Source organism: Stegostoma tigrinum, chromosome 26 (genome assembly GCF_030684315.1).
Source record: "Stegostoma tigrinum isolate sSteTig4 chromosome 26, sSteTig4.hap1, whole genome shotgun sequence".
Lineage (NCBI taxonomy): Eukaryota > Metazoa > Chordata > Chondrichthyes > Orectolobiformes > Stegostomatidae > Stegostoma > Stegostoma tigrinum.
In genome coordinates this window covers 34,925,672-34,952,331 of record NC_081379.1, presented here as the reverse complement: position 1 = coordinate 34,952,331, position 26,660 = coordinate 34,925,672, and the positions used below count along the sequence as shown (strand labels likewise).

At 41.0% G+C, this 26,660-nt stretch overlaps 1 protein-coding gene across 1 annotated transcript in view; it reads right to left on the bottom strand.

Annotated features, from left to right (window-relative positions):
• ksr2 (kinase suppressor of ras 2) overlaps positions 1-26,660 on the bottom strand; it is a 304,655-nt gene that overhangs the window by 96,115 nt on the left and 181,880 nt on the right. The window contains exons 7-11 of the mRNA XM_048555715.2: positions 22,327-22,410; positions 19,037-19,104; positions 14,908-15,026; positions 3,076-3,244; positions 131-211 (exon numbers count right to left, since the gene is read on the bottom strand). Coding sequence (XP_048411672.1) covers positions 131-211; positions 3,076-3,244; positions 14,908-15,026; positions 19,037-19,104; positions 22,327-22,410 — 521 coding nt within the window. The remainder of the gene's footprint in view (positions 1-130; positions 212-3,075; positions 3,245-14,907; positions 15,027-19,036; positions 19,105-22,326; positions 22,411-26,660) is intronic.

Genomic DNA, 26,660 nt, shown 5'->3' with positions numbered 1-26,660 from the left:
TTTACCATAAGACAATAATTCAAAATATGAGTTGGAGAACCTCAGTGACACAACAGGAAATTGGATGGTAAACTATTTACTTTTAAGTACGTAAATATAGACCAGATACAATTGTTAGAAATGGAGTTACCTTGTGGTGGGCTTGTATGACTGTGGCTCTCAAGCAAGTCACTGCTTGTGATTGTCCTCAACCGAATGTTGGTGAGTATACCTGATTTAGAAGAAAAGCGCAATTCTAAAATCCATTTAAGATGGGTGTTGATTGTACTTAAAAAAAACTGCCATTTCCCAAAGGATTAAATTGTAAATTACTATCATTTAAAGATTTTGTTGTGCAAAGAATTTGCTGTCAAACCTGCTGGCTTTTGTGCAATATCTGATCTCATGGATGCCCTATTTCCTGTTACCATAGAAATGATTTGTGCCCTCGCTAATCATAGGCATTTGTTTTGCAGTTGGTAGTAAGAGCAGCTTTCCGTGGATTAGTAAGACAACCTACAATGGTTCTAACCGCCAAACACAGAAATTGTTGAAGTGCAATTTTGAACAGAACTGGTGAATTTGTAGATGTTATCCCAACTGATGGCTAACAAAAATAACAACATATAATTGAACAGTGGAACTTGAAGAAAATGGCCAGTTTGAATTCAGTGGCATTGGGTTTAGTTTGAAAGTCATGATCTCCTTGAAAGGAGCTATTTTCTTTGCCAGAGATAGCAGGAACTGCAGATGCTGAAGAATCTGAGATAACAAGGTGCAGAGCTGGATGAACACAGCAGGCCAAGCAGCATCAGAGGAGCAGGAAGGTTGACGTTTCGGGCCTGGACCCTTCTTCAGAAAATGAAGAAGGAGGATCTTGGCCTGAAACGTCAGTCTTCCTGCTCCTCTGATGGTGCCTGGCCTGCTGTGTTCATCCAGCTCTACACCTTGTTATCTCTTATTTTCTTTGCCACATCGATTGGAGCTTCAATTGAACTTTAACTCATCCCCAGAGGTAACTATGTAGTCTATCCAAACCAGTGACCAGGTGCTTCAAGAGCCTAACAGCATGTCTTTGAAGTTATTAGGCACATCGATCAAAAATCGTCAATCAGTGTAATGCGTGGTGCCAGAGGAAATAGATCGGAGGCTGATGGTTGAAAGTAACGAGTATTAAAACAAGGAAGCACGGTTTGTTTCAAACAGCCTCTGCTCTTTAGAATGTTGGCAAAGCAAAATTCAATTCAAGGGAGAGTTGTGGAAAATTTGGAAGAACACCAGCTGTCAGAAGAGCTTCTGAGCAATAATTTACTGTAGGAAAGAATGTCAAATCACAAGACAGGCTAGGTGGCTATTACCATGGACAAGTATTAGCATTTATTTTAACACGAATTTTACGTCCAAGTTGAATTGGGCCATTAAGAACCAACTTCAATGGAGAGTTTCACAGGTCTATCAGACATCAGATCATTTTTAAAAAGCTTAATTTATTTTTAAAAACCTTTTAATGAACAGTCCTGAGTTTGAGTTCCATCTCATCCAGAGGTGTAATAACATCGCTCAACAGGTTGATTAGAAAATATCTAATAGATATCACCCTCAATGAGCTCCCAGTATCTACTTATGTGCCACTTAATTGGCAGAAGCCAACTGAATGCTTATATACCCCTCGACGCACTTCCTCTCTGCTTGATCGTCAGGGATTTCACACATTTGTAATTAATTATATATACTAATCATTGCTTACATTTACAAGGTCATACTAAAACACAGCAGTTACAATGCATTCCCCAGCACAGTTGCAATATATTTCCTGTTGTAAATTCATAGCTCCAAACATCATCATGGATGTAAAAAGTGCATGTTCCCACAGCAATTCTGAATGAACTGGAAAATAGCGTCACCATTTGCACTTCTACAGGGAGTAGAATGCATGCATACACATTGGTTAAAGTCAAAAAAATGTCTTTTATCTACACCATATGCAGATATTAGGCCTAATGCAAATTCTTGTAAGCAGTCTAACAACGCTTGAGGCATTCTCTTCCCTGAATAGAGAGATTGTAAGAACTGCCAATGCTGGAGTCAGAGATAGCACAGTGTGGAGCTGGAGGAACACAGCAGGTCAGGCAGCATCAGAGGAGCAGGAAAGCTGATGTTTCGGGTCAGGACCCTGTCCGAAGAAAGGTCCCAATCTGAAATGTCAGCATCAGGCATACAGATATTTTTTATGGCATGGTGGGATTTGAACCCCAGTCTCCAGATCATTAACTGAGTTTCTCGGTGAATAGTCCAGGCAATAATACCACTAGGCCATCAGCTGCCCTATTAACTGTCCAATGGTTCCAAAATTAGCAAAACTATTCAATTGTTCCAAAACGATTTTGAACTATAGTTTTCAACTATATTCCCAAAAGGTTTGGTTCCACCGTTGGGTGTGAGGGATTTGAACACAATCCCTATGACGCAAATACAAAGAAAAATAAAAAATGTTCCAATATTGAAATAGTAACCAGAGTCACAGAGCATGGACACAGACCCTTCAGTCCAACTAGTCCACTTTGATCATGTTCCCAAATCTAATTAGTCCCACTTGCCTGTGTTTAGCCCATATCCCTCCAAACTGTTCCTCGTCATGTACTTATCCAAATGTCTTTTAAATGTTGTAACTGCACCTACATCCACCAGTTCCTCTGGCAGTTCATTCCATAAACCAACCACTCTCTGCATGAAGAAGTTGCCCCACTTTAAATGTACGAAGAAAAAGAAAATCATGTAAAAAGATAAGCTGACATTCCTAATGGAATTTCCTTACCTGAGCTGGGTGAAAGTTTCCATTGTAAATGTTAATCAATAGTAAACCTCCACCATTTTCCATTTTGAATTTAAATTAAACACATTGGAGTTGATTTTGCATGTATGGACAGCCAAAGGGGCCCCTGACCCACCAAGAGATCACCAGGGGTCAAAATGGGGAACTACAGGATATGTCGTTCACGATTTTCCATCTTACAACAGCTCCCCAGCAGTACAGTGAGCTCGGAAGTAGAGAACGCATTACTTTCAACACATTTCAATTGAACTGAAGTGGTGTACCTGGCAGGTTGAATTGTTTCTGTTGCCGGGTGCACTGTGGTGACGGGTGAAGGGGTGAAGGAGGTGTCGCGTTGGGAGGTAGAGGCGGTGCTGGAGAGGACGGCGTTGACGACGTTGTTGATGAAGGATTACTGCTGGAATCCGGCTGGTAAGGGACAGGTATATGATCCTGCAGATAAAGAGAAAAAGACCTTGCTTTGATAGCATGCAGTGGTACCACAAGTCCCTACCAGAATGGAGAAAACTGGAGAGTTGCCCTGCAAATTTGACCGCTGATACAGGTGGGCATTAGTTTTATTGACATCATTCAAAATAACTGTCAATGTCAATCACTGCATTTTTCTCAAATATTAATCCTGTGCTACTGGGAGACTGGTGCAATTCCTCTCTTCAGTTCACAGACTGGATTTACACTCTCCTAAAGGCAGGGGCCACTGATAAATCTAATGAGCCATCTATCCATCATCTATCTGCCTGTATACTTATCATGTGATTGTATTAGGCAGCCCATCCACCATGGATCAATTGAAACTACTAAATGATTCGTGTCATTTTGATAAATCATTTTCAATGATTTTTGATCAATTTGTTTTAATATGGGTTCTTTGGATTTTCATATAAGTTCAGGCCAGACTCCTAGGTTACTTTTAAGCAACATGGTGTTAAGGCTACACAGTAGTGCACCATACAGGATCCAACTGCCTAGCAGTGTACTAACACATAACTACTGAGGTGAAAGTTACATCATAGCTTACTTCATAGGGTCATCAATATATTCATGAGTCCCTAATTCTCCAATTTACACGGTTACAGGCAGGAAAGCTGTACTAAAATGCTTATTTTACTTGATAAACCAATTTTAATTACATTACTAAAATTGCACAAGTTTCCACTCTCAATTGCAAAAAGGATTATTTTTCATGGCATATTTGCGTTCTGTTATGCTGCCCTATTGCACTGGTTTGTAGTAATTTTACATTTGCGATGATACAAATTCATTTTTGCAACGTAACCAGCTTGTTTTGACAGAAATTTCCTGTTTGTGCTCGAAGGGAAACTATACCTGCAACATACAGTAAGCCTTCAGTTTTAATTTGTTATTATGTCATTCCAGCACCTTTGCCTAAACCTTTTGCAATTTAAATATAAGAAGCCTATGTACATTAATTCAAGCTTTTGGACCGTGTCTGTGATGAATCTTTCTCATTGACAGTATGCTAGACAAGACTTTGTAAGCATCAATTTTGACAGCAAGCTGGCCACTTCTTTATATATAACACTGCTCGAAGATGCCCATTCAACTGTCAAGGGTAAAATCTTTAAATAGTCACAGAATCATAAGGCTGCACAGCTCAGAAACAGACCTTTTGGTCCAACTTGTCCATGCCGACCAGATATCCTGAATTAATCTAGTCCCATTTGGCCCATATCACTCTAAACCCTATACTCCATCTACCTTGTCAAAATCCCTCATCATCTTGGTCAACTCCATCAATTCTCTCTTTAACTGCCTTTGGGTCTCAAAAGAAGCAATCCTACTTTCTTTTAGTGTCTCCACTTAGTACTGAATATTCTGAAAATTGGTAGAATTTTGGTACATCTCCTCTGCATTTTCTTCAAAGTCTTGAAATGAAGCTATCATTGGTTAAGCTGAACAGATGTTTTGGCCCTGACAGAGATGTCAGAGATCCTCTCTGTTGTACAAAAATTGGTGGAGGAAATCAGGAGTCCCTGAGCCTGGCATTTCTCATTTTTACAGGGGAAGGTGTAGGGGGTAGTTCATATTTCATGCATATCCAGTTGCTGGGGATAACTGGCCATTTAAATTACTGAGTGTATCCACCAAATTGGATTTTGGATTACCTGCTATCTGACACCTGGAAGGTGGAGATGAGACCAAGTAAGAGCAGGTCTGTTTGGACAGTCAAGGTGCCCCCTTTAGAAAGCTAATGTACTGTAGATGTGACCTCAGGGCATCTTTGGGGAATGTTAACTGTAAGAAGATTGTGTATAAAGAGTGCATAAACCCGTAGGAATTTCCCATCTGTCAACAACTGTCAATCTGTAAGGTGTGCCAACTTGTCAAAGAGTGCCTAGAAGTGTTGAAAAATGAAGACGTGTCAAGAACTGTCAACAAAAGTTTTGTTTTACCAAATGAGTAATTAAATATTGTGCAATCTACAATTGAGAACTTCAAATAATAAAACTATTATTATAGTAAAGCTAGCCACCAGGATACACGAACATCAACTAGCCACAAAAAGACATGACCCACTATCACTAGTATCCTTACATACAGATGAGGAAGGAAACCACTTTGATTGGGACAACACATCGATCCTAGGACAAGCCAAACAGAGAATTCCTAGAAGCATAGCATTCCAACCGGAACTCCATCAACAAACACATTGATTTGGAACCAATCTACCATCCTCTGAGAAAAAGAACAGGAAATGACATCACCAATGGAGGAAATGACATCACCAGCCCAAGAAAACCTAAACAGATAAATAGAAAGCGGGACATAACACCAGCACTTCACCGGAGGCTCACTGATGATGTTACCTAGAATGGTGACGAAACGTCTGAAAACGAATCTTCCAGCTCAGCGAGCAAACTCACATCCAGAATAAAATTATATTTGCTTCTCCTATGTGCATGGGTACTTGTGGATACTCAATGAGTTGGCAAACTAGGCAATAGGGAATGGTAGTGGGTAGAAATTAGATGCTAAATTGGCATAGATTATGAGGGACCATGGAATGAAGTAGAAGGACACAGGGTGGCACGAGAATGTGAGGCACTATGATGATGGGCACGATGCGTTTGGCTGAAATATAGGAAGTGCGTGAAGGTATTTTGGAGTGATAGGTAAGAAAGAGGGTCAGAGGCATGTTTTCTATTTTTCTTCTTTGTAGAGGTAAAGCACTTCTTTGGATCTGGGGCACGTTTGGTGGAACCAACACACCCTTTGGGAGAGGCAAGATACGACTGGTCGAGGTAAAACACCCTTTAGGTCTGTGAAAACACATGCTTGAACATAAAAGGTACATTAATCCATAATGGCTGCCAACAAATGAAAGAGCCGTCCAAAGAAAAGTGTGGAGTTAAAAGAAATTTAGACTGGGTATGTCAAGAGTGCCTGTTCTCGTAGGATTCATGCTGCATGACTGATTTCCCGAACTATCGTTTTCACAGAAGGGTGCCTATCAAGTGAGCATTTTGAATCAGAGTTCTAACCGCTTATCAAATGGAAATGTTTTTTGACATAAAATTTTCAGCATTTAAGGGTTAAGTGCTTAAGTGAAATATTTATGTCAGTGATTCGTTAAAGCAATTTCCATGCATTGACTTTTCTTGTTATCAATAAGAGTTTTTCCAATAGTGATATTATCAAAAGAGACATAGCGAATTACCATGGAGAGTGAAAGGTACAGGGTGGTGGGTGGGGACACATGAGTTGGCATAGAGACTATATAGCCATAGTAATGATTAGAGGCATAAGTGGCACAGGAAGTATGAGGAGTTGTGGAACATGTGAGAATGGATATAGCGTGGTACAGGCAGTATGGCAGACTATGGGGATGGGCAGATGAGAATAGTGTGGTCCAGGGAGCATGGGGCCATGGTGATGGGCAGAGTGGTAAGAAGGAGGCATGGATATGGCACAGGGGTGGGGGTTAGCGAGCTGGAGGCATGTTTTATGTTTCAACATATAGTTCTAAAATTTTACCACACTGCTAAAGCTGCAAGGTAAGCCTCCCACTCAGTCACCTCAGGAACTGGCAGCTTTTAGGCTCCTCCTGGGTCACCCAACCTGACTACCAATCCAACCCATCCACTCAAACTGAAAATTGGAAGCATGAGGGCCAATTTTAAATGTTAGGTTCATGGGGCCGGGATTTCTTTCACTTCTGTACACCCTATTCAGTACCCTTCAGGCTTTCTTCATTGTAGAAGGTGCAAATAATATCCTAGACATGTGTAAATCAAGAGTTAAAAAGGAGGGAGAAACATAAAATTACAATCACAAGGAAAAGATACTGAGAAAAATATCTGAATAAAAATCTGACAGATTCCCTGGACTTGATGACCTGCATTTGATAATCTTAAAAGTTGTCACAGTCGGATAATAGATGGATAGATGTTAATTTTCCAAAACTTCGAAAAAGCTCATCAGATTGGAAAGGAAACAATACAAATTCTCCATTCAAGGCAGGGAGACAGAAAATGGGAAATTACAAGCCATTTAGCACATCTATCATACGGAAAATGCTATTATGAAGAACGATGTAGTCAGACAGAGTCAATACGGTTTTTTGAAAGAGCTATTGTGTTTGAACAATTTATTAGTGTTCCTTGAAGAAGTAACAAATAACATAATTAAACGAACATGTGTAAATATGGTGTATTTGGAATTCTAAAAGACATTAGATAAGGTATCACATCAAAGATTATTGCAGAACACGAAAATTCATGGCACTGGTGATAACATAATAGCCTGGATAAAAAGTTAATTAGTTAGCAGGAAGCAGAATTGTGACTTGGGTTGGCAAACTGTAATTAATTAATTAAGTGCTACAGAGATCATGTATTTATTTTCTTAGGTAGGCTATTTTTCTAATTGGCTGTTCAGAGATGTTATGACACACCTTTGGAGCAGGTGGGACTTGAACACATGTCTCTGAGTCCAGGAGTAGGGACACCTACTACTGTGTCATAAGAGGGCCCTGGCCTGAGCTATTTACAATCTCTACCAATGATTTGAAAGAAGGGATTGAATAAATGATTGCAAACTTTGCTGATGACATGAAGATAGAAGAATAGGTTGTGAAGGGGACATGACGAGAGTGAATCATAGAATTCATACAGTGTGGTAACAGGCCCTTCGGCACAACAAGTCCACACTGATCCTCAGAGCATCCCACCCAGACCCGTCCCCCATAACCACCTAATCTATACATCCCTCAACACTGTGGGTAATTTTCCATGGCCAATCCACCCAGCCTGCACATCCCTGGACAGTGGGAGGAAATCAGAGCACCTGGAGGAAACCCATGCAGATGCAGAGAGAATATGCAAACTCCACACAGACACTAGCCCAACAGTGGAATTGAACCCAGGTCCCTGCGGCTGTAAGGCAGCAGTGCTAACCACTGAGCCACTGTGCCATCCCAGTGCAGGAATTTGCAAGGATTAAGGACAAATGTTTGACAGATGAAGAAAACTGTGGAAAAGCATGAACCTGTCCACTTTGGTACACAGAATAGAAAAGCAGTGGGCTATTTAAATGAAGAGACTGTAGCATTCTGCAGTAGAGAGGGATCTGGGTGTCCAACACATGAATCACAAAAAGGTGATATGAAGGTACGGGGGGTAACTCGGAAGGCAAATGGAATGATGACAGCTATTGCAAAGGGAATCAAATATACAAGTAGAGATATTTTGTTACATTTCTCCAATGAGATTATGTTTGGGGTACCAGGTACAAGTTTTGGTCACTTTACTTAAGGAAGAATATATGATTGCACAAGCAATTCAGAGAAGGTTCACTTGAATGATATCTGAGTTGAAAATGTTATGTTTGTAGGAAAGGTTGGCCTTATATCCACTGGAATTGCGAAGGATGAGAAGTGATCTTATTGAACATATAAGATTCAGAGAGGGTGTGACAGGGTGGACGCTTAAATGATCTCTCCTTTAGTGGAAGTGATTAGTGCTAAGAGATACAGTGTGAAAAGAAGGGGTTTCTCACTTAAGATGGAAAGAGTCGTTAGTCTGTGCAATTCTTCTTACACAGGCAGCAGGGAAAGCTGTATTTTTCAGGCTGAGTAGGTTGATTCTTGATTCTCAGCAGTGACAGGTTATTTAAGGCAGATAAAAAACATAGAATCCAGGCCACGGTCAGATCATCCATGACCAAATCAAATAGCAGGGCAGGCTTGAGGGGCCAAATGGCATACTCCTGCTCTTAATTCAAGTGTCTGAACATGTGTTTCCAAGCTGTGAGATCCCCATGGTTATCCTGCCAACAAGCAGGGGCGGCACAGTGGTTCGATGCAGCACGGTGGCTCAGTGGCAAGCACTGCTGCCTCACAGTGCCAGGGACCCAGGTTCGATTTCATCCTCAGGTCACTATGTGTGTGGAGTTTGCACATTCTCCCCGTGTCTGCGTGGGTTTCCTTCGGGTGCTCCGGTTTCCTCCCAGAGTCCAAAGACGTGCAGGTTCGGTGGACTGGCTGTACTAAACTGCCCATAGTGTTCAGGAATGTGTAGATTAGGTAGGTTATAGTGGGATGAGTCTGGGTTGGTGTGCACTTGTTGGGTCGAAGAGCCTGTTTCCACACTACAGAGATTCTATACAATTAGTGTTTAGCACCTCACAATGAGGAATAGACTTTAGAGAAAGGACTACACCTTGTTGTGAGATGTTAACTTTAAGTGACATTTTGTTGGTGAGTGGGGTGGTTGAGAGGGGAAGGCTGTTAACAGACAGTACAGAATTACAGGCCACCCATTAAGTTATAAAGGGTTTGGCAGGTTTTGCTTGCAATCACAAGTTTCCATTCGTAAAACAAAATGCCAGGACTGCATCGACATTAAACTGTTTATTTTTTAGCAACAAAGATGTACATGACTCTAAGCTAGCACTGCCATCTGTGACTTTTATCTTTCACAGATGGTTAAACAGATTTGTGTACAACTCAGGAGTAGCTTCCTGAAAAACATCACCTTTGTAAATTATTCATGTCACATTTCACAGTTTAACCAATTCAGAGTACTAACTAAATGTTATCCAAGCTGCAAAGCAAAGTAAGCTTGGAGTGCATTTGACAATACAATTACATTCACTATCGTGATTCAATAGCATTCAGTGAGTTGTACAGTGACTCTGCTAAACTTCTTTCTGCTTTCCAGACTGTTCATAACTCTAAGAAGTTGTAGCAACCTGGATCCTGTTTTCAGCAAGAAACAGCTTGAATTCAGTAATAAATGATAGTGTTAAGTGCTTGCCTATTAATGTAGCTCACAGAGCAACAGAATTTTTGCTTTTTAAAACATCTCTCCGATTTGATGTAATTTTACAGAAATTCTATCATGTATAATGATGTTTTTGAAGATCAAGCCGAGATTTATACTTTAAATTACATAATTACGCCTGAGGAACCTTAGCAGCAGTTGACAAAGTGATTAAGTGGCAAGACTGTTGTCCAATTTCATAAAATGTGTGAACTATAGAATGTATTGAAAGCAAATTATTTGCTTTTTCAAATCCAGTAATTAAATTGTTTTAAGCATTTATCTTTGCTTACAATAAAAATGAGAAAATACTAATATTTTTCCCATAAAAAGTGGAAATATAACCAATGATTCAAAAATAGATATAAATATGGTCAAAGACATTTCCAAAGAATTGATATAACTTACATGAATTCCCTTCAGCTTGAGGTCTGTTTTAATGTTTGGAACAATATATCAATTATTCTTTTTTTAAAGCATTTTGCCATTCTAAACATCACATCAGCATTGAAAAAAAATCACTGAAACTGCAGAGACACTGGCTAGTAGTTTGTCTGCTTCCATGCTTGCTTCTCTGTGTGACTTTCCTTGTCATAAAAATAAGCATATCAAAGATCCATGAAGCTTTTAGGGCCTTGCCAGAAAACATCAGTAGATTATAACAAACCACCATCTCTCCAGGTTTGATTGTGTTTGCTTGCACTAACGGCAGAGTGCACAGTGCAGTGGCACTAGATTTATGACATACAGTCGCTGTTTCAGTGGGAGACCATCATTTGCTCAATAACCTATATTTAACACCCCACTCACTTCCAGAGAGCACCAAGCTAACTTGAACAAGACCTCATAGAATGTTTTCCCTTATTCGAATGATAATTATGCAGTACACTAGCAGTACGTTATTACAGCCAGCATACTGTGATAATGTATTGCCAGTTTAATGGGCAGAAACAAATATTGCATCCATCTTTCCAGTGCATGTAGAGTGTAATTTATCCATTAGGAAGGAATAATTGTAAGGACAGAGTCAGTTGAATTCAGGATTTATGTAAAAACATATTGGAATGAGTTAAGAATTGAAATAGCTTAATTTTGGAGCTCTCATCACAAACTTGTTTTAGACAGTGTCGGCAAGATGGAATGGCAGAGCCTAAACAGATAGACCTGGCAATGCCCAAACAGACGATCTAGTTTAGGAATGGATGTTGATATTGGAATACCTCCACACAGGCTGGTATCCTGTCATCAAATTACCCTGTACTTACACTTAGAAAGCCCTTGACACTTATCCAGCTCGCTCAGAGCCATCTCTCAGAGTGAGCTAAACATCTGAAACTTTTATTTATATCTGTCGGATGGGGCTCCCTGATTGGAGCAGATTAACAGCCCCGATCAGGGAACTCATATTCTATGAGGTCCACATGGCTGACCTCATTTCAATTACTATGGATCTGAGGCTTCATATTGGAGCATGTTTATGCTTGTTTCATAAATGCCAGAATAGCAGTCACATTGTGTAGTTCAGCAAGTCTAAAGTTCAAGATAGCTTAATTTACCCATTGAAAGCAATCACTGTGTCACAGTGATCATATCACCAGCTATCCATTTATGTATAATTGCAACCTTCATGAACATTTTGCAATTGTTTGGTAGGTCATAAATTGTGGTCATTTCTATGTCACGAATTTATCATGCAACCAAACTAAATCTGTGGAAATATTTTAGGAAAAAGGCATTTCTTACTCAATAGTGGTAACTTTATAAGTCAGATCTATGTTTGAATCAGCTCAGCCAAAATAACTTGACACTGTCCTGAACTATCACATCGATCTATTTTCCTGAGCAGAAAACTCCTAAATCATCAAATACAGTGGAAAGTCACAATTACATTTTGTTAAAAACAACAAAATAAGCACAGAAATAATATAACTAGAAGCTTTATGTATACATCTAACCCCTCAAAAAAGGATAAAGAAAAAGACAATAGGCTGAATCTTGCATTGTTTTGGCTACGTCTAAGTTCAATTAGTGGGTTTTCTTATCAAATATTATCTTATCAACTTGCCTCATTAATACTTACATTGCCCCTACAACATCCATGTCCGATTTTGGCCCCCTCTTACAATGGCCATTCCCACAACAGCATGTCATTCAGTGGATACCTGCCAAAAGACTGGCATGCTTTATGTCCATGTCATTTTGAAAAGGCCACTCTCCACCTGGATGAGCAGTGGCATTCTGAAACTGCCCTGATTGATCAAGGATTGGTGGAGAAGGGGGTGACTGCACTGTGATTCTCTAACAGGGACCTGAGGTCCTGATGGATGGGTTGGTCCACATAAGATGTGTCTTCGTCCATCAGAACCAGCAGAAGTAGTCATGCCACAAACTACTGCCACCTAGTCTGAAATTGCCACCTGCATCCAGGGTGTGTGGACTAATGGCCAGCAGTGCTGCAAGTAGCTCAGTGACCTTCTCCGCTCTGCCAGGGTCAGTGCCACTCTGCTTTCTGCCACTTCACACATCTTCTACCTCTGCTACAGTTGCATCTTCCACCAAGTCTCTTGCCACTTCCACTATTGCATCAGTACCTTCCCTCACTCGCTTTCAGCACACCCACCAGTGACCTCCCACACCGCTATCCCTGCACGCCCTCTGTTCTGCTTCTTCAGTTGTTCAGAAAGATTTTCCACCCTACAGCTATATGCACCAGCACCAACAGCCATACCTCTTACCGTTAGCTCACTCATGACCCCACTATCTGTTGTTACAGCAGAAGGCAGTTCATAACAGGGCAGAGCAAGCCCATACATTTGGTAATGGTGGTCAGGGTGCTGGTGGGGATGTGTCCTATGAAACAAAAACCCTGGCCCATGCTGGAGAAAACTGGGCCTGCTCCAGTCGGGGGTTCTGGGAGATCCATTTCTTGCCAAATGGTTAAGCACCTTCCCTCATTCTGTTGCTCCTGTCCCAGAAACCATGTTGTCAATCAAGCACAACACACCTAACCACTGGGCTTTGGCATCTCCTCTCTCCGCTGGTTCTGCGAGCACCCCAACGATTTCTATGGAGAAATGCCCACTTCCCACACAAATGCCCTCCTGGACCTCTGATGATGATGATGATGACGACAGTATGGAGGCCTCAGAGGAAGCCTTGGCAAGGCTGTACCTCCACCATCTCAGACAGTGACACCACAGGGGGAACCTTATGAAAAACTTTTAATTGTGGGTAGACACACTATGGAGAGCCCCTCACAGCTTTGCAGAAGTCCCAGGAAGGACTATAAGTTGAATATGTGGCTGCCTCCTTGCTAGACATGCAGTGAATTTGCCATGTTAGCTGCTGGCACATGGAACAAATCTGAGACTGACAATAGCACACTGCCGGACGGCAAGATGTGCACCCTTCCAGATTGAGGGCTCTCAGCAGCATGGCAAGCTGCTTGTTCTTGTGATTGTGCTAAGTGGCAAGGCAAGACAAGGCATGGCAGGGATTCTGTGAGCAGGCAGGTAGGTTTCAACAAGTTTCAATCCTTGGCAATCGCTATGTCACCTCTGCCTAACTACAATCTCGCACCACGTGTGAAAAACACAGAAGATGGCACTAAAAGATCTCAACGTTGGGATGGGCTTTGCAACAGTGGTAACCAGATCTTCCCACATGTCTTACCAAAACCCACATCACTCATGACACTAGGATTGTGCCAAAAGTCAAGTTTGTCCTTTGTAAATTTTGTTTTCTCTCACTGCTTTTACCACTCTGCGAGCCCAATTAATCTAAACTGTTTTCTCACAAATTCAAACCAAATCTTCTCTTTCAGAAATTGCAACTCAGCAGCTTCTTATATTTTGTGAAGGGTAACTTGACCAGAATGACAATAAAATAAAATAGAACACATTGTTTTCTAATCTAGAAGAGTTAGCAGGACTTTCTGAATTTTGAGTTACCCAGAACCCAAACTTCAGAAGAAATGATTGATTATTTACTATATGAAACATTATACTGCTCCTTCAGAAAGACAGACACTGGTCCAAATGGTGTCCTTTTGTGCTATACCTATTTAGTAATTCTATGATTCTTCTCTCCACCACATAACCAAACACTTCACAAAAAAATCAGAATAAATTGCATTTAAGTTCTTTTTCAAACTGTTGACGCGAGACAGGGCAAAATGAACTATGTTTGTCACAGGAGATTTGGGAGCAGGAGAAATGGAAGTGAAATTCTCATCTTATTTAAATCTCTCTAAACCCTCTTGCCTTCCATATCTCTGGAATCTCCTGTGCCCTACTGAGACCTACTTGTTGTTCCAACTCTGGATACTTACGCATCCCTGATTTCCATCTCCTGCTGGTGGTGGCTATGTCTTCAGCTGCATTGGCCCTAGATTCTAGAATTCTAACCTTATGCCTCTCCACAAATCTACCTCCCTCTCCTTCTTTAAAGATATTCCTCATAACATATATTTTTGACCAGGCTTTTGGTTTACCCGTCCTAATATCTCTTTTGTGGCTGGGTGCCATATTCTGTTGGATCACACACCATGGATACTTTAATGCATTAAAGCCACAATGCAGACACTAGCTGATGCTGTTGAACAAATGACATAAATAACGATTATTCACCACTAAGATATCCGTGCATTGAACACAGAAGTAGATTTTAAAGCTGGATGCCTGGGCATAAAATTAAAATTTTGCCTGATTTTTACCAAAAATATCATGGTTATTTGTGTAATTTTCAACCGCAATACCTTTACTGACACATCTGCCTGGTGTAGGTGAACTGTAAGCAAGTATAATGACCTACCTTATTAATTTTGTTGGTTTTAGGCAGTGTTTGGCTGGAGTGCAGATCAGAGTACCTAGGAGGCTTCTTAAGTGGATTGTTAATATCACATGGCACAGATTCTGTTCGCACAAGTCTTGCTGAAAATCAGAGATGGCTACAAGTGAGGAAAAAGCTATACATATTACCATTATGATATATGACTTAGTGAGTTATTCCATAATTAGTCACTTAGTTTACTAGTAATGCTTGGTCTCCATATCAAAACCCTCAAAGAACAAGGTAACATTGATTAGAAAATCAGTTTCATTTATTCGAATAACTACCCTTGGGCAGGGTTTCCCAAAGTGGAGTCTAAGGTACCAGAGGGGCTCACAGTTTAAGATTTTAGCTCACAAGTTCTGTTATTGCAGTGGCCGACCCAAACCTCCCTCCCTGCTCTCATACATTGTTCCCTCCCACTCATTCTCAAAAATGTTCTCACTATTCTCCAGTTCTCACAAGAAGTTGTGATAACTTTTACGCCTAAAAATGGAATCTCAGTGGGGAAACATTTGGAAATCCCTGCTTTAGGGTTGCATGAACTCTGATCTAAAATTCAAAGTGGACCCTTCCGATGCAGGGAAACTACAATTTTATTATTCCGTTATCAATATTAATTACTAATTTTCTATGAACTCAGAGCTTAAAGGGTGAGGAGAATTTTCAAAATGGCTCCCTGAGTTAGCAGGCTACAATTTGGCTTTTAAATGCAACTTTTTTGTACAAATTCAAATGCATTTCACTAGCGTGACAAAACTTCAAGGCAGCCTGCTTCTACTCTGGTTATCTAAGCATTTCTTACTCAAAAGACCCAGACGCAATGGCCAATATTTTCCAGTTGCATTTTTAAAAATAATCGGTAGAGACTAACTATTATTCAAAATAAAACTATAGGTCACAGTTTCTTGTATAATTGCATCATGGGATCTTCAATTTACTTTCTAAAGTCACAGGGATCAGTTCTGGGTCCCTTTTTGTTTATCATTTATATAAATGATTTGGATGAGAATATAGAACACACGGTTAGTAAGATTGTGGACGACACCAAAATTGGTGGCATAGTACACAGTGAAGAAGGCTTTCTAAGATTACAAAGGGATTTTGATCCAATGCATCAATGGGCTGAAAAATGGCAAATGGAGTTCAATTTGGACAAATGCAAGGTATTGCATTTTGGTACAGCAAACAGGAGCAGGATTTATACAATTAATGGTGGGGCCTTGGATAGTGTTCTTGAACAGAGGGATTAAGGGTTCAGGTACACAACTCGTTGAAGTTTGCGTCACATACAGACAGGGTGGTTAAAAAGGCATATAGCACGCTTGCCTTCACTGCTCAGTCCTTTCAGTATAGGAGTTGGGAAGTCATGTTGAGGTTGTACAGGACATTGGTGAAGCCTCTTCTCGAGTACTGTGTCCAGTTCTGGTCGCCCTGTTGTAGGAAGGATATTATTAAGCCAGACAGGGTTCAGAAGAGATTTACCAGAACTTTGCTGGGTATGGAAGTTTTGAGTTATAAAGAAAAGCTGGATGGGCTGGGACTTTTTTCTCTGGAGCGTAGGCAGTTGAGAGGCAACCTTCTAGAGGTTTGTAACATCATGAGGGGTATAAATAGGGTTAATGGCATGTGTTCCCTAGGATGGAGGATTTCAAGAGTAGGGAGCACTTTTTCAAGGTGAGAGGAGTGAGATTTAAAAGACATAAGAGGCAAATGTTTTACACAGAAGGTGGCTCACACATGGAATGAACTTCATGAGGACGTGGGCGCCGTTATAACATTTAAAAGATGCTTAGGTAAGTACATTCATAGAAAATGCTTGGAGGGATATGGACCAGGAGCAGGCAGAGATAGGACTAGTTTAGTTTGGGATTATATTTGGCAAGGACTGGTTGGACCAAAGGCTTTTTTTGCATGGTGTAGATAAATCTATTGCTAAAGAGAGAGTAGGTCAACAAATTGAATTTTTAAATGCATTCTTTCAAAGCTAAAAGATGATTAGAATTTTCCTACAGATTGGCCAGGAAATCTCTGGATCACTGAGGCATAAATTTTGAAATGTTGGTGACATTTATTAACTTCCCTGGAGGAACACCCTGTGCATTATTCTCTGCAAATAGGGGTACTCCACCCTGGTCAGTGATCTTCAGTCCTCTACTTATAGGCCATGTAATAGAAAAAAACCATCTGTGGTTGGAATAATTTAAGAATTGTTGAAATGTCTATTAAAGCAGTTGTACTGAGCTGCTTTGACTTCATGGACCTCTAATTGTACATTACATTTATTGGAAGCTGGAGATATATTGCAAACGCATATCTATCTCAGATGCTGAGATGAATAGATTCTGGTATTCTGATTTACAAGCGACTTTTCGAGCAGGCGGTGGTGATTTGAATAGTACTTTTCCTCACCATGCCCATAAAACTCAAATGGAGCAAGCAAAGAAATAACATCAAAAGTGCAAATTGCTATTCCAGCCTGAAGGACCAGGTTGCCAGTGCTCAGGGCTGCATTTACACAAATAACTGCAGTTTGATTAGTTTCAATTACTCCTTACAAAGGCAGCAAGGATAAAAAACATCCGGACTCACTGCAAGTTTGCATTTATAGCTTTCAAATTAATGCCCAGATGATAAAAGCTGATTTTGGGTACATTTGCCCAATGACTTTGAAACAAAGTAGCTCTATTTTTCTTCTTTAACATTTGCTTTAGGGATCAAACAAGGGATTTTATTTCTTAGCTTGCTCCATTTGAGTTTTACAGACATGGTTAAGAAAGTATTATTCAAAGCAAACAAAATGAGGCTTCACATATAATGCCACAGTGCTGGTCCAAATTCTGGAAAATGGGCAGTGTACTGGATCTAGTTTCTTCATGATGGTAGTGCAGCCATAAATTTCATATGAGGGAGTCAGATTTACCCCAAGCCTGCTCATCAATAGTGATAGTAGGGAGTAGAACAGCTTGACAGTCATGGTGGCCTGGATTTGATGCTCAGTAGCAAAGTGACAGCACTCACCACTGACCTCACAAAAGCTGTCCACCAAGGTCCAGCAATCTCTCTGGAGTGGATTTCCCCTATTCTGGCATTAGTTCAAAATCTGGCACCAAATTAAGGGAATTTCTAGACATCGATCAACAATGATGTCATCAGGAGGGTAAACAGCCAATAATATTGAAGGTTTCTTATAGACAGCAAATCAGGATGAAAAATGCACTGGTTTAGTCTTACTTAGGTTTTAGAGATAGCAAAATAAAATATTGGTTCAAACATCCATAATAAAGTTTCAAACTAATATTTCATAAGTAACGTTTTAGAAGTATTATTTTTAAAAGGTGGTTACTTTTATCCAAATGGAGAAACTTTGTGTTGAACAAACTTGGTTTCTCGGCCATAAAGTTTTTTTTAAGCAATAATTATAAACTTAAAACACATTTACAAACTCAGTTTAATTCATTCATCAAGGTGTAGACTTTATAAGAGCTTATACACTGAAACTGATAGTCTGAGGGGCCTTTGAGTAATATCCTGTGAAGATGAATAAAATTACTGACAGCAGCTTCTGGATTTCTACATTTACTGTGCATGTGTGGACCCCAGATGTTGACTAATGATGTGAACACTGACAGAGACACTAGACATGCTGGGCACTTCCAGCAGATTCTGCTTGATCTCAAAATCAATTTTATGTACAGTGACTTACTTATAAAATCCATGCATTTAACATAAAGGAAAATACACTTGTATTGTTTACAACAACAACAGAAAGAAACAACAGTCAGTTAATTCAATTCATTTGCTTAATAACAAATGCAGAAGGTTTTTCAAATCTGAGCTAAAGCCCTCACAGAGTTAGTTGCAAATGAGCTACATGTTTTAAATAGAAGAAAGGAAGGAAAGGGAACTGGTAAGGGGCCCAGTGACTCATTGGCAGAAGAGAGTGAACATCCAAAAATAACAAATTGATTTTTAACTTGATTGATAAAAATTGGAAGTGGCATAATCACTTTATTTGTCTCTAGCTTTTAATAACAGAGATACAATGAGTGGAACATTTCAAAGTCAAATCATAAGTAATTATTACATAATACTAATATATAAACCTCACCTCCACGATGAATGATGAGTAAATGACAAGGTGGGGCTTCTTTGGTGCATTTGTTATGGCATTTTAATCTGGAGAAAAAAGGAACACTGAAATATTTACACAGGAACATGATTTAATATTAGATCAACAACAATGACATGCTTACATAGTTTTCTCTGTTGTTTACTTTCTAAAGGTTGTCTATTTTTTAAGCTAGCTTGGTTTATCATGTGTTTACATTTTCCCAAAAATACAGTGCCAACTCACTTGCTGATAGTGATGGCAGATTGGCCTATTAGAGTAAATGAATGCAATCTGATTACCCTACCTCACAAGCCATTGATGCACTCTCTCGATACAACTAATGCTGTACTTTGTAATTCATCATTTGAAAAATCGTAGGCATAATATAATTTTACCACGTCCTCATCGTCAGTATGTTCAATAAAAACAAACTTGGGAGATAGATGGGTTAGACAGGGGCTAGACATAGGGTGGCATGGTGGCTCAGCGGTTAGCATCGCTACTTCACAGCACCACGGACCCAAGTTTAATTCAACCCTCGGGCACATTCTCCTCGTGTCTGCGTGGGTTTACTGCAGGTGCTCCGGTTTCCTCCCACAGTCCAAAGATGTGCAGGCTAGGTGGATTGGCCATGCTAAATTTCCTGTAGTGTTCAGGGATAGGTTAGGTAGGTTATCAGGATGGGTCTGGGGGGGTGTTCTGAGGGTCAGTGTGGACTTGTTGGGCCGAAGGACCTGTTTCCACACTGTAGGGATTCTATGAGAAAATACTACATTTACTCATATGTACATGTTAGTCAAGAATGTAAGGCCATGTTTTATTTTATTTATTTCCTAACTTTAGTGAGGCTGTGCCTATCCACATATATTAAAGTGATTTCCACATGTGAGGCAAGGCTTAAAGAGTAGCACTCTCACCATCAGGCAAAAAACTGAGCATCTGAGGCACTTTCTTTTGTGTGAGATGTTAAAACACAGCCCTGTTACATAATACATCCAAAGTATTTATTTCAAATATCAAGCAAAGCCTTAAATTTATTCCTCAACTTCACTTTAAAAATGTTCAGAATCACACAGCTATTTGTGAGAGCTTACTGTGTGCAAATAGGTCCTTGTGCTTCCTAAACATTGAATCATAGAAAATAGAGGTAAGAGTAGGCTATTTGGACCATTGAGCCTGCTCTGGTACTTAATATGATCACAGCTAATTAACTAGAAGTTGCATCCTTCACAAATTCCAGCAAATTTGGCAAGCAGAAGCTTCTTTTCATAAATTAATGCTGAGTCTGTCCTAAACCATATTAGGTAAAGTTACAATAATCCCAGAGTACTCCCCACTTTTCAGAGACAGAGAGAGACAACTGGTGGTGAGTTTAACCTGAAAGTCACATCATCTCAGCCACGGTAAAGAAGGTGAGATCTAGCTGCTGTTGGAATTGAACCTACAGTGTTCATATCTCTGCACTGCAGAACAGCCATCCAGCCAATTGAGCTAACCAACCCCCACAGTAAGTATGCTTCAAATTTATTTCACTGACTATAAAGCATCAAAGTCTTTCTTTATCTTTTACGTTATCAATAGCGTGATCTGAAAAAAAGTTATATCACAAATTCCACTTCCTACAGACTAAGGGGGTGGCCATGGGCACCCGCATGGGCCCCAGCTATGCCTGCCTCTTTGTAGGTTACGTGGAACAGTCCATCTTCCGCACCTACACAGGCCCCAAACCCCACCTCTTCCTCCGGTACATTGATGACTGTATCGGCGCCGCCTCTTGCTCCCCAGAGGAGCTCGAACAGTTCATCCACTTCACCAACACCTTCCACCCCAACCTTCAGTTCACCTGGGCCATCTCCAGCACATCCCTCACCTTCCTGGACCTCTCAGTCTCCATCTCAGGCAACCAGCTTGTAACTGATGTCCATTTCAAGCCCACCGACTCCCACAGCTACCTAGAATACACCTCCTCCCACCCACCCTCCTGCAAAAACTCCATCCCCTATTCCCAATTCCTCCGCCTCCGCCGCATCTGCTCCCACGATAAGACATTCCACTCCCGCACATCCCAGATGTCCAAGTTCTTTAAGGACCGCAACTTCCCCCCCACGGTGATTGAGAACGCCCTTGACCGCGTCTCCCGCATTTCCCGCGACACATTCCTCACACCCCGCCCCCGCCACAACCGCCCCAAGAGGATCCCCCTCGTTCTCACACACCACCCTACCAACCTCCGGATACAACGCATTATCCTCCGACACTTCCGCCATTTACAATCCGACCCCACCACCCAAGACATTTTTCCATCCCCACCCCTGTCTGCTTTCCGGAGAGACCACTCTCTCCGTGACTCCCTTGTTCGCTCCACACTGCCCTCCAACCCCACCACACCCGGCACCTTCCCCTGCAACCGCAGGAAATGCTACACTTGTCCCCACACCTCCTCCCTCACCCCCATCCCAGGCCCCAAGATGACATTCCACATTAAGCAGAGGTTCACCTGCACATCTGCCAATGTGGTATACTGCATCCACTGTACCCGGTGCGGCTTTCTCTACATTGGGGAAACCAAGCGGAGGCTTGGGGACCGCTTTGCAGAACACCTCCGCTCAGTTCGCAACAAACAACTGCACCTCCCAGTCGCAAACCATTTCCACTCCCCCTCCCATTCTCTTGATGACATGTCCATCATGGGCCTCCTGCACTGCCACAATGATGCCACCCGAAGGTTGCAGGAACAGCAACTCATATTCCGCCTGGGAACCCTGCAGCCATATGGTATCAATGTGGACTTCACCAGTTTCAAAATCTCCCCTTCCCCCACTGCATCCCTAAACCAGCCCAGTTCATCCCCTCCCCCCACTGCACCACACAACCAGCCCAGCTCTTCCCCCCCACCCACTGCATCCCAAAACCAGTCCAACCTGTCTCTGCCTCCCTAACCGGTTCTTCCTCTCACCCATCCCTTCCTCCCACCCCCAGCCGCACCCCCAGCTACCTACTAACCTCATCCCACCTCCTTGACCTGTCCGTCTTCCCTGGACTGACCTATCCCCTCCCTACCTCCCCACCTACACCCTCTCCACCTATCTTCTTTGCTCTCCATCTTCGGTCCGCCTCCCCCTCTCTCCCTATTTATTCCAGTTCCCTCCCCCCATCCCCCTCTCTGATGAAGGGTCTAGGCCCGAAACGTCAGCTTTTGTGCTCCTGAGATGCTGCTTGGCCTGCTGTGTTCATCCAGCCTCACATTTTATTATCTTATATCACAAATTATTTGGTTTGCTACGTACTTGCAGTTTTTACATTTCAAGCCAAAAAGCATCCCTTTCCCACATACTGTGCAGGTCTGAGACATCCAATACTTGGTGGAAAATCTACGAGAAAAATAATTAAAAATCAAACACGGAAATCAATTTTATTAATTTGATTCAAACAAAACTAAAGTGACCAAGAAAGGTGTGAAGCAAAGTAAAAAGCACATGATCAGGTATTAATTTGTACAACGTAAACTGTAAAACAACTCATAGTAAGGTGATATTGGTACATTACTTTGAAGTATTGTGAGCTTGTAAATGTTACATTTATTTTAAAATGTATTCAAGGAATCAGCATATTACTTGATAATGTTGTAAATGGCATAATCCAACATGTATTTTAGACTTTTGAAAGGACGTCGCTACTGGGATAATATGTTACAGGGATGAACTTAGTTCACCACTGAGGTGAACTGCAGACACATCCCTTAAAACTTGCTAAAAAAGCTCCAAAATTCTCACTTCTCTTAACTGCAGACTGTATGGTGCTGCATCCCATTCAATTGGTAGTGGCAGAGGGAAACCCTGTGGAAAAAGTTCCCAATAAATTAGAACTGCAATCAACAGAAGTTGAGAAAAAAGTTTATACGGCCCACTGAGTCCATGCCTCCCCCAAACTTTAAAACACTTTTTACCAAATTAACAGATGTTTTCACAATAGCTTCTGTTACAGGCTCACCAACAACTGATTCAAGAATAGATGCACATTACTGTAACTGATGGGTACAATAGCCCACAACAACAAACTCTGAACAGACACAGAAGGAACTTTAAGAACTCACCATAAATAACTTAGACAATAATAACTAATATAAGCTATCTAACCATCTATCATTCCATTGATTTCACTTTCTGTCTTGTTTTGCAGAAATCAAGTGGCTGGGCAGGAATGAAGCAGGGGCTTAACCTATTCCCAATTTGACTGGCTGTAATTTGAAAATGCAGATAATAAGCATCGCTTTCTTAAGGTTCTTTCTATTATCACTACTGTGCTATCAACAAAATCCAATGAGCCATTTTAACCCCAATCCAAGCATTGAATAGTTTCGCTTCAAGGTCAAACCTGTTGCGACAATAGCCATTGCCCAGTGAGGGCCCACAGTGAGCCAATCTTTCTTTTAGATTTCTTGTGCGGTAGGACGAGTAGAAACACAGGCGGAAACTGGTTCCATTAAACCCAGCCTCCACCACCCCCCAATGAAGGTCCACATCATTTGATGGGTACTCCCCCTACCCTGATAGCTTTCCAATGGCACAAATCTTGTGCCTGGGGCTGTTGCTGTGGATCCCTCTGATATCTGCCTGCACCCTTGCTCCCAGGGATTCCTGACACCTTTAGGTAATAATCTGATTTGTGTAAGGAATGAGAGCCACAATGTAGCAGGATCAGCTTAAAAGCGTTTTGCTCATCCTGTAACCCTTGCCTGCCCATGTACTGTCTGCAAACTAAACTGAAGTTGAAACAAACTGAGTAAACACTTCATCAAAAGAAATGATGGACTCTATTTTCTCAGAAGGTAGTGGCGACTCCAGCATCTCTGGGACTGGTGGGGTGGTGGGACCATGATGGTAGCCAATTTAAAAGACTGCTGGGACTCCTATCCAATTGATACAGGCATCCTTATCAAAGACAAAGTCACCCGTATTACCATGCCAGGGTTAGAGAGACAGGTTCCAGCAATCTGGGGTGGGTGCACCATCCTGAAACAATGTTGCAGACACTAGAGGTGCCTTGGAGCGATCACAAAGGAGCGCATCCCCGCCCAAATATGGAACCCACCCAGAGACCGAGGGATTTAACTGCTCAGATTGTGACAGTGGATGCCGGTGTACCCTGAATTTGCAATCGCTGATGGCAGGAATATATTGGGCTCCCCTCCAAAAACTTCTGTTGCTAATTACCAGCTCTCCCTTGTTCATCTGACATGTATGAACCAAAACTGAACTTCCCATTAAGTTCTATTGTGCTGAGACAGGTAGATTAAGCGATTTCATGGGAAATTCCTCTTCTGTGCCACGTTAGACAATCTCAGCAATTTAGGGAGAACCGGCAGTACACCCTCAGCATTGCAAGGTAAGTAAAGGAATGATAAACATGCATTGACTGAAAAATTAGGCTCATGGTCTTGCGTGCAAACACCCCAAAACAATCATAATAAAGGCTACGTTTCAAGAATCAAATTATGCAATGTATTAGAGGGCTGGAAGTATATCTCAGCATATATCACAAACCTAACTGGAGAAATTAAGAAAGCAAACACAAAACAATTTAATGCGATGTACAAATAATTTGCATTGCATTTCTATAAAGCAAAAATACAAAACATGAATACAAACATGCTAAATTGCCCGTAGTGTTCTGGGATGTGTAGATTAGGTAGGTTATAGGGGGAAGGGTGGGATGCTCTGAGGGTTGGTGTGGACTTGTTGGGCCGAAGGGCCTGTTTCTACACCGTAGGGATTCTATGAAAGACAAATAAATACAGCAACATAATAAAACAAACTTTTTAAGAATGATCTGGACACACACAAACAGAAGCTCAAAATATTTATTGTCAGTGTGCAACTTTATTAACACTTTGTGGGATGTCCGGAGTTAAAAGAATGTGCGCAATGTTATCCAACAGAGCTGAGTTAACATTAAATTTTCCTTCCATTTATCTTGCCACTAGAAGAATGGGCAATCATTTAATGAGATGCAACAAAATACAGGTCATAGGCAAATACACTGACCTATTACAATCCTAAAATAAAGGAAACTGTTTGAAGAAAATATTGAAAAGTATTGGTGAAAATACTTTTCTTTCTTTCCAAATAGTTTAAAAGAGAAAATTTTAAAATTAAGGCTTCTTTTTCTGAAAAGCACTGCCAAACTAATCATTTTTCTGGCTGATGTTGCATTAGTTCAGCAAAGTCTAGAATAGTTCTATTCAAGAAAACTGAGGGTAATACACGATAGGGATTACTCTCTGCTAAATGCTATAAATGTCAAGGTATATTTCTAAAAAGCAAATTTCTGAACTTGATGTGTGTTTCAAAACCTAAACTTAACTTTATTCCTTTGTCAAAAAAAAAATGGGAGTAGATCTAAACATCTTGACTGTGTTTGGGATGGATTAATTTGGCAATGGTTGAAAGACTTCAGAAACCTTTGAGACATTTATTCTCAGAAACAGTTCACTGTTCCTGGTGAGAACAGCTTGCTCTTGGCTTGTTGTTAAAACAATTTTCACTGTGGGCCCACAGTGCAGTAACAACTCATCACACTTTTTTACAGTCTGATCATTACAGATTGCTACTCTCTGATAGAACATTCCTTTTATATACTGGGCATTTCCTTTAGGTTAGATGAAGTGGCACTAATTGGGAATGTTACACAGAGGTCATAAGGATGGCTGATGTAGAACATCAACATGTTACAAGGATGGAGTGGGATTTATTCAATGGTTGAGTTCAGGCCCATCAAGTAGTACAGGAATAATGGCCTTCAAATTAAAGAAAGAAAAATCAACATTAATAATAAACACTGGAAGAAATAAAACAGGCAAAAGTGGAGAGAGGACAAATCTGAAATACCGAGAAATAAATTAGAGAAATGGGGAGTAGAAATTTGTAGGGGTCTGAGCGACGTAGGCTATGGCGAGATGTCTGGCCCAATCAGGCAGCAAGTGCTGGGAGGCCCATAGTAACGTAGGGTACAACTCGTGACATCTTTAATATTTTTTACAAGTGGTCTGGTGAGATTCTTGCTAGACTTCAGCAAGTTGCCAATTGATGGCGATTATCATTTGTGAATCACTCATTAAATTCAGCCTCCCATCTTGTCTAAATTGCCAAACAAGTTCAATGTCAGGAAAGTTCGGCACAAAAACCAGAAATAGCCTCGACTGGATTCAGTTCACTGTTTGCTCTGAAGGAACCCCATGCATGAAATAAGGCATAAACATCACAGGATGCATCCCCCATTCACGAATACTGGCATCTGACACATGCCTGCCTCGATAAACCCTTCTGGCACATCGCCAAGCCACTTACACACTTCTGTACTTCAATGCTTCTCCTTCAGCTGCAACTATCATTTTTATACTGCAGCAGGGTCGCTCAGGGACATGCACTTAGCTCATGGATTAGAACAGGTTGTATCACCAGATTCTCCACTTACTCTCATCGTGTTCACTTTACTCTAAGCCTGTCTTGATGTTTACAATATCCCTGCCTTGCCTTGCCTTTTTAGCACCTTGCCCTCTCAGCCAGAGATGCCTGGTTCATATCACTTCTTGCCTTGCAGTTTAACAGACACACAAAACCTG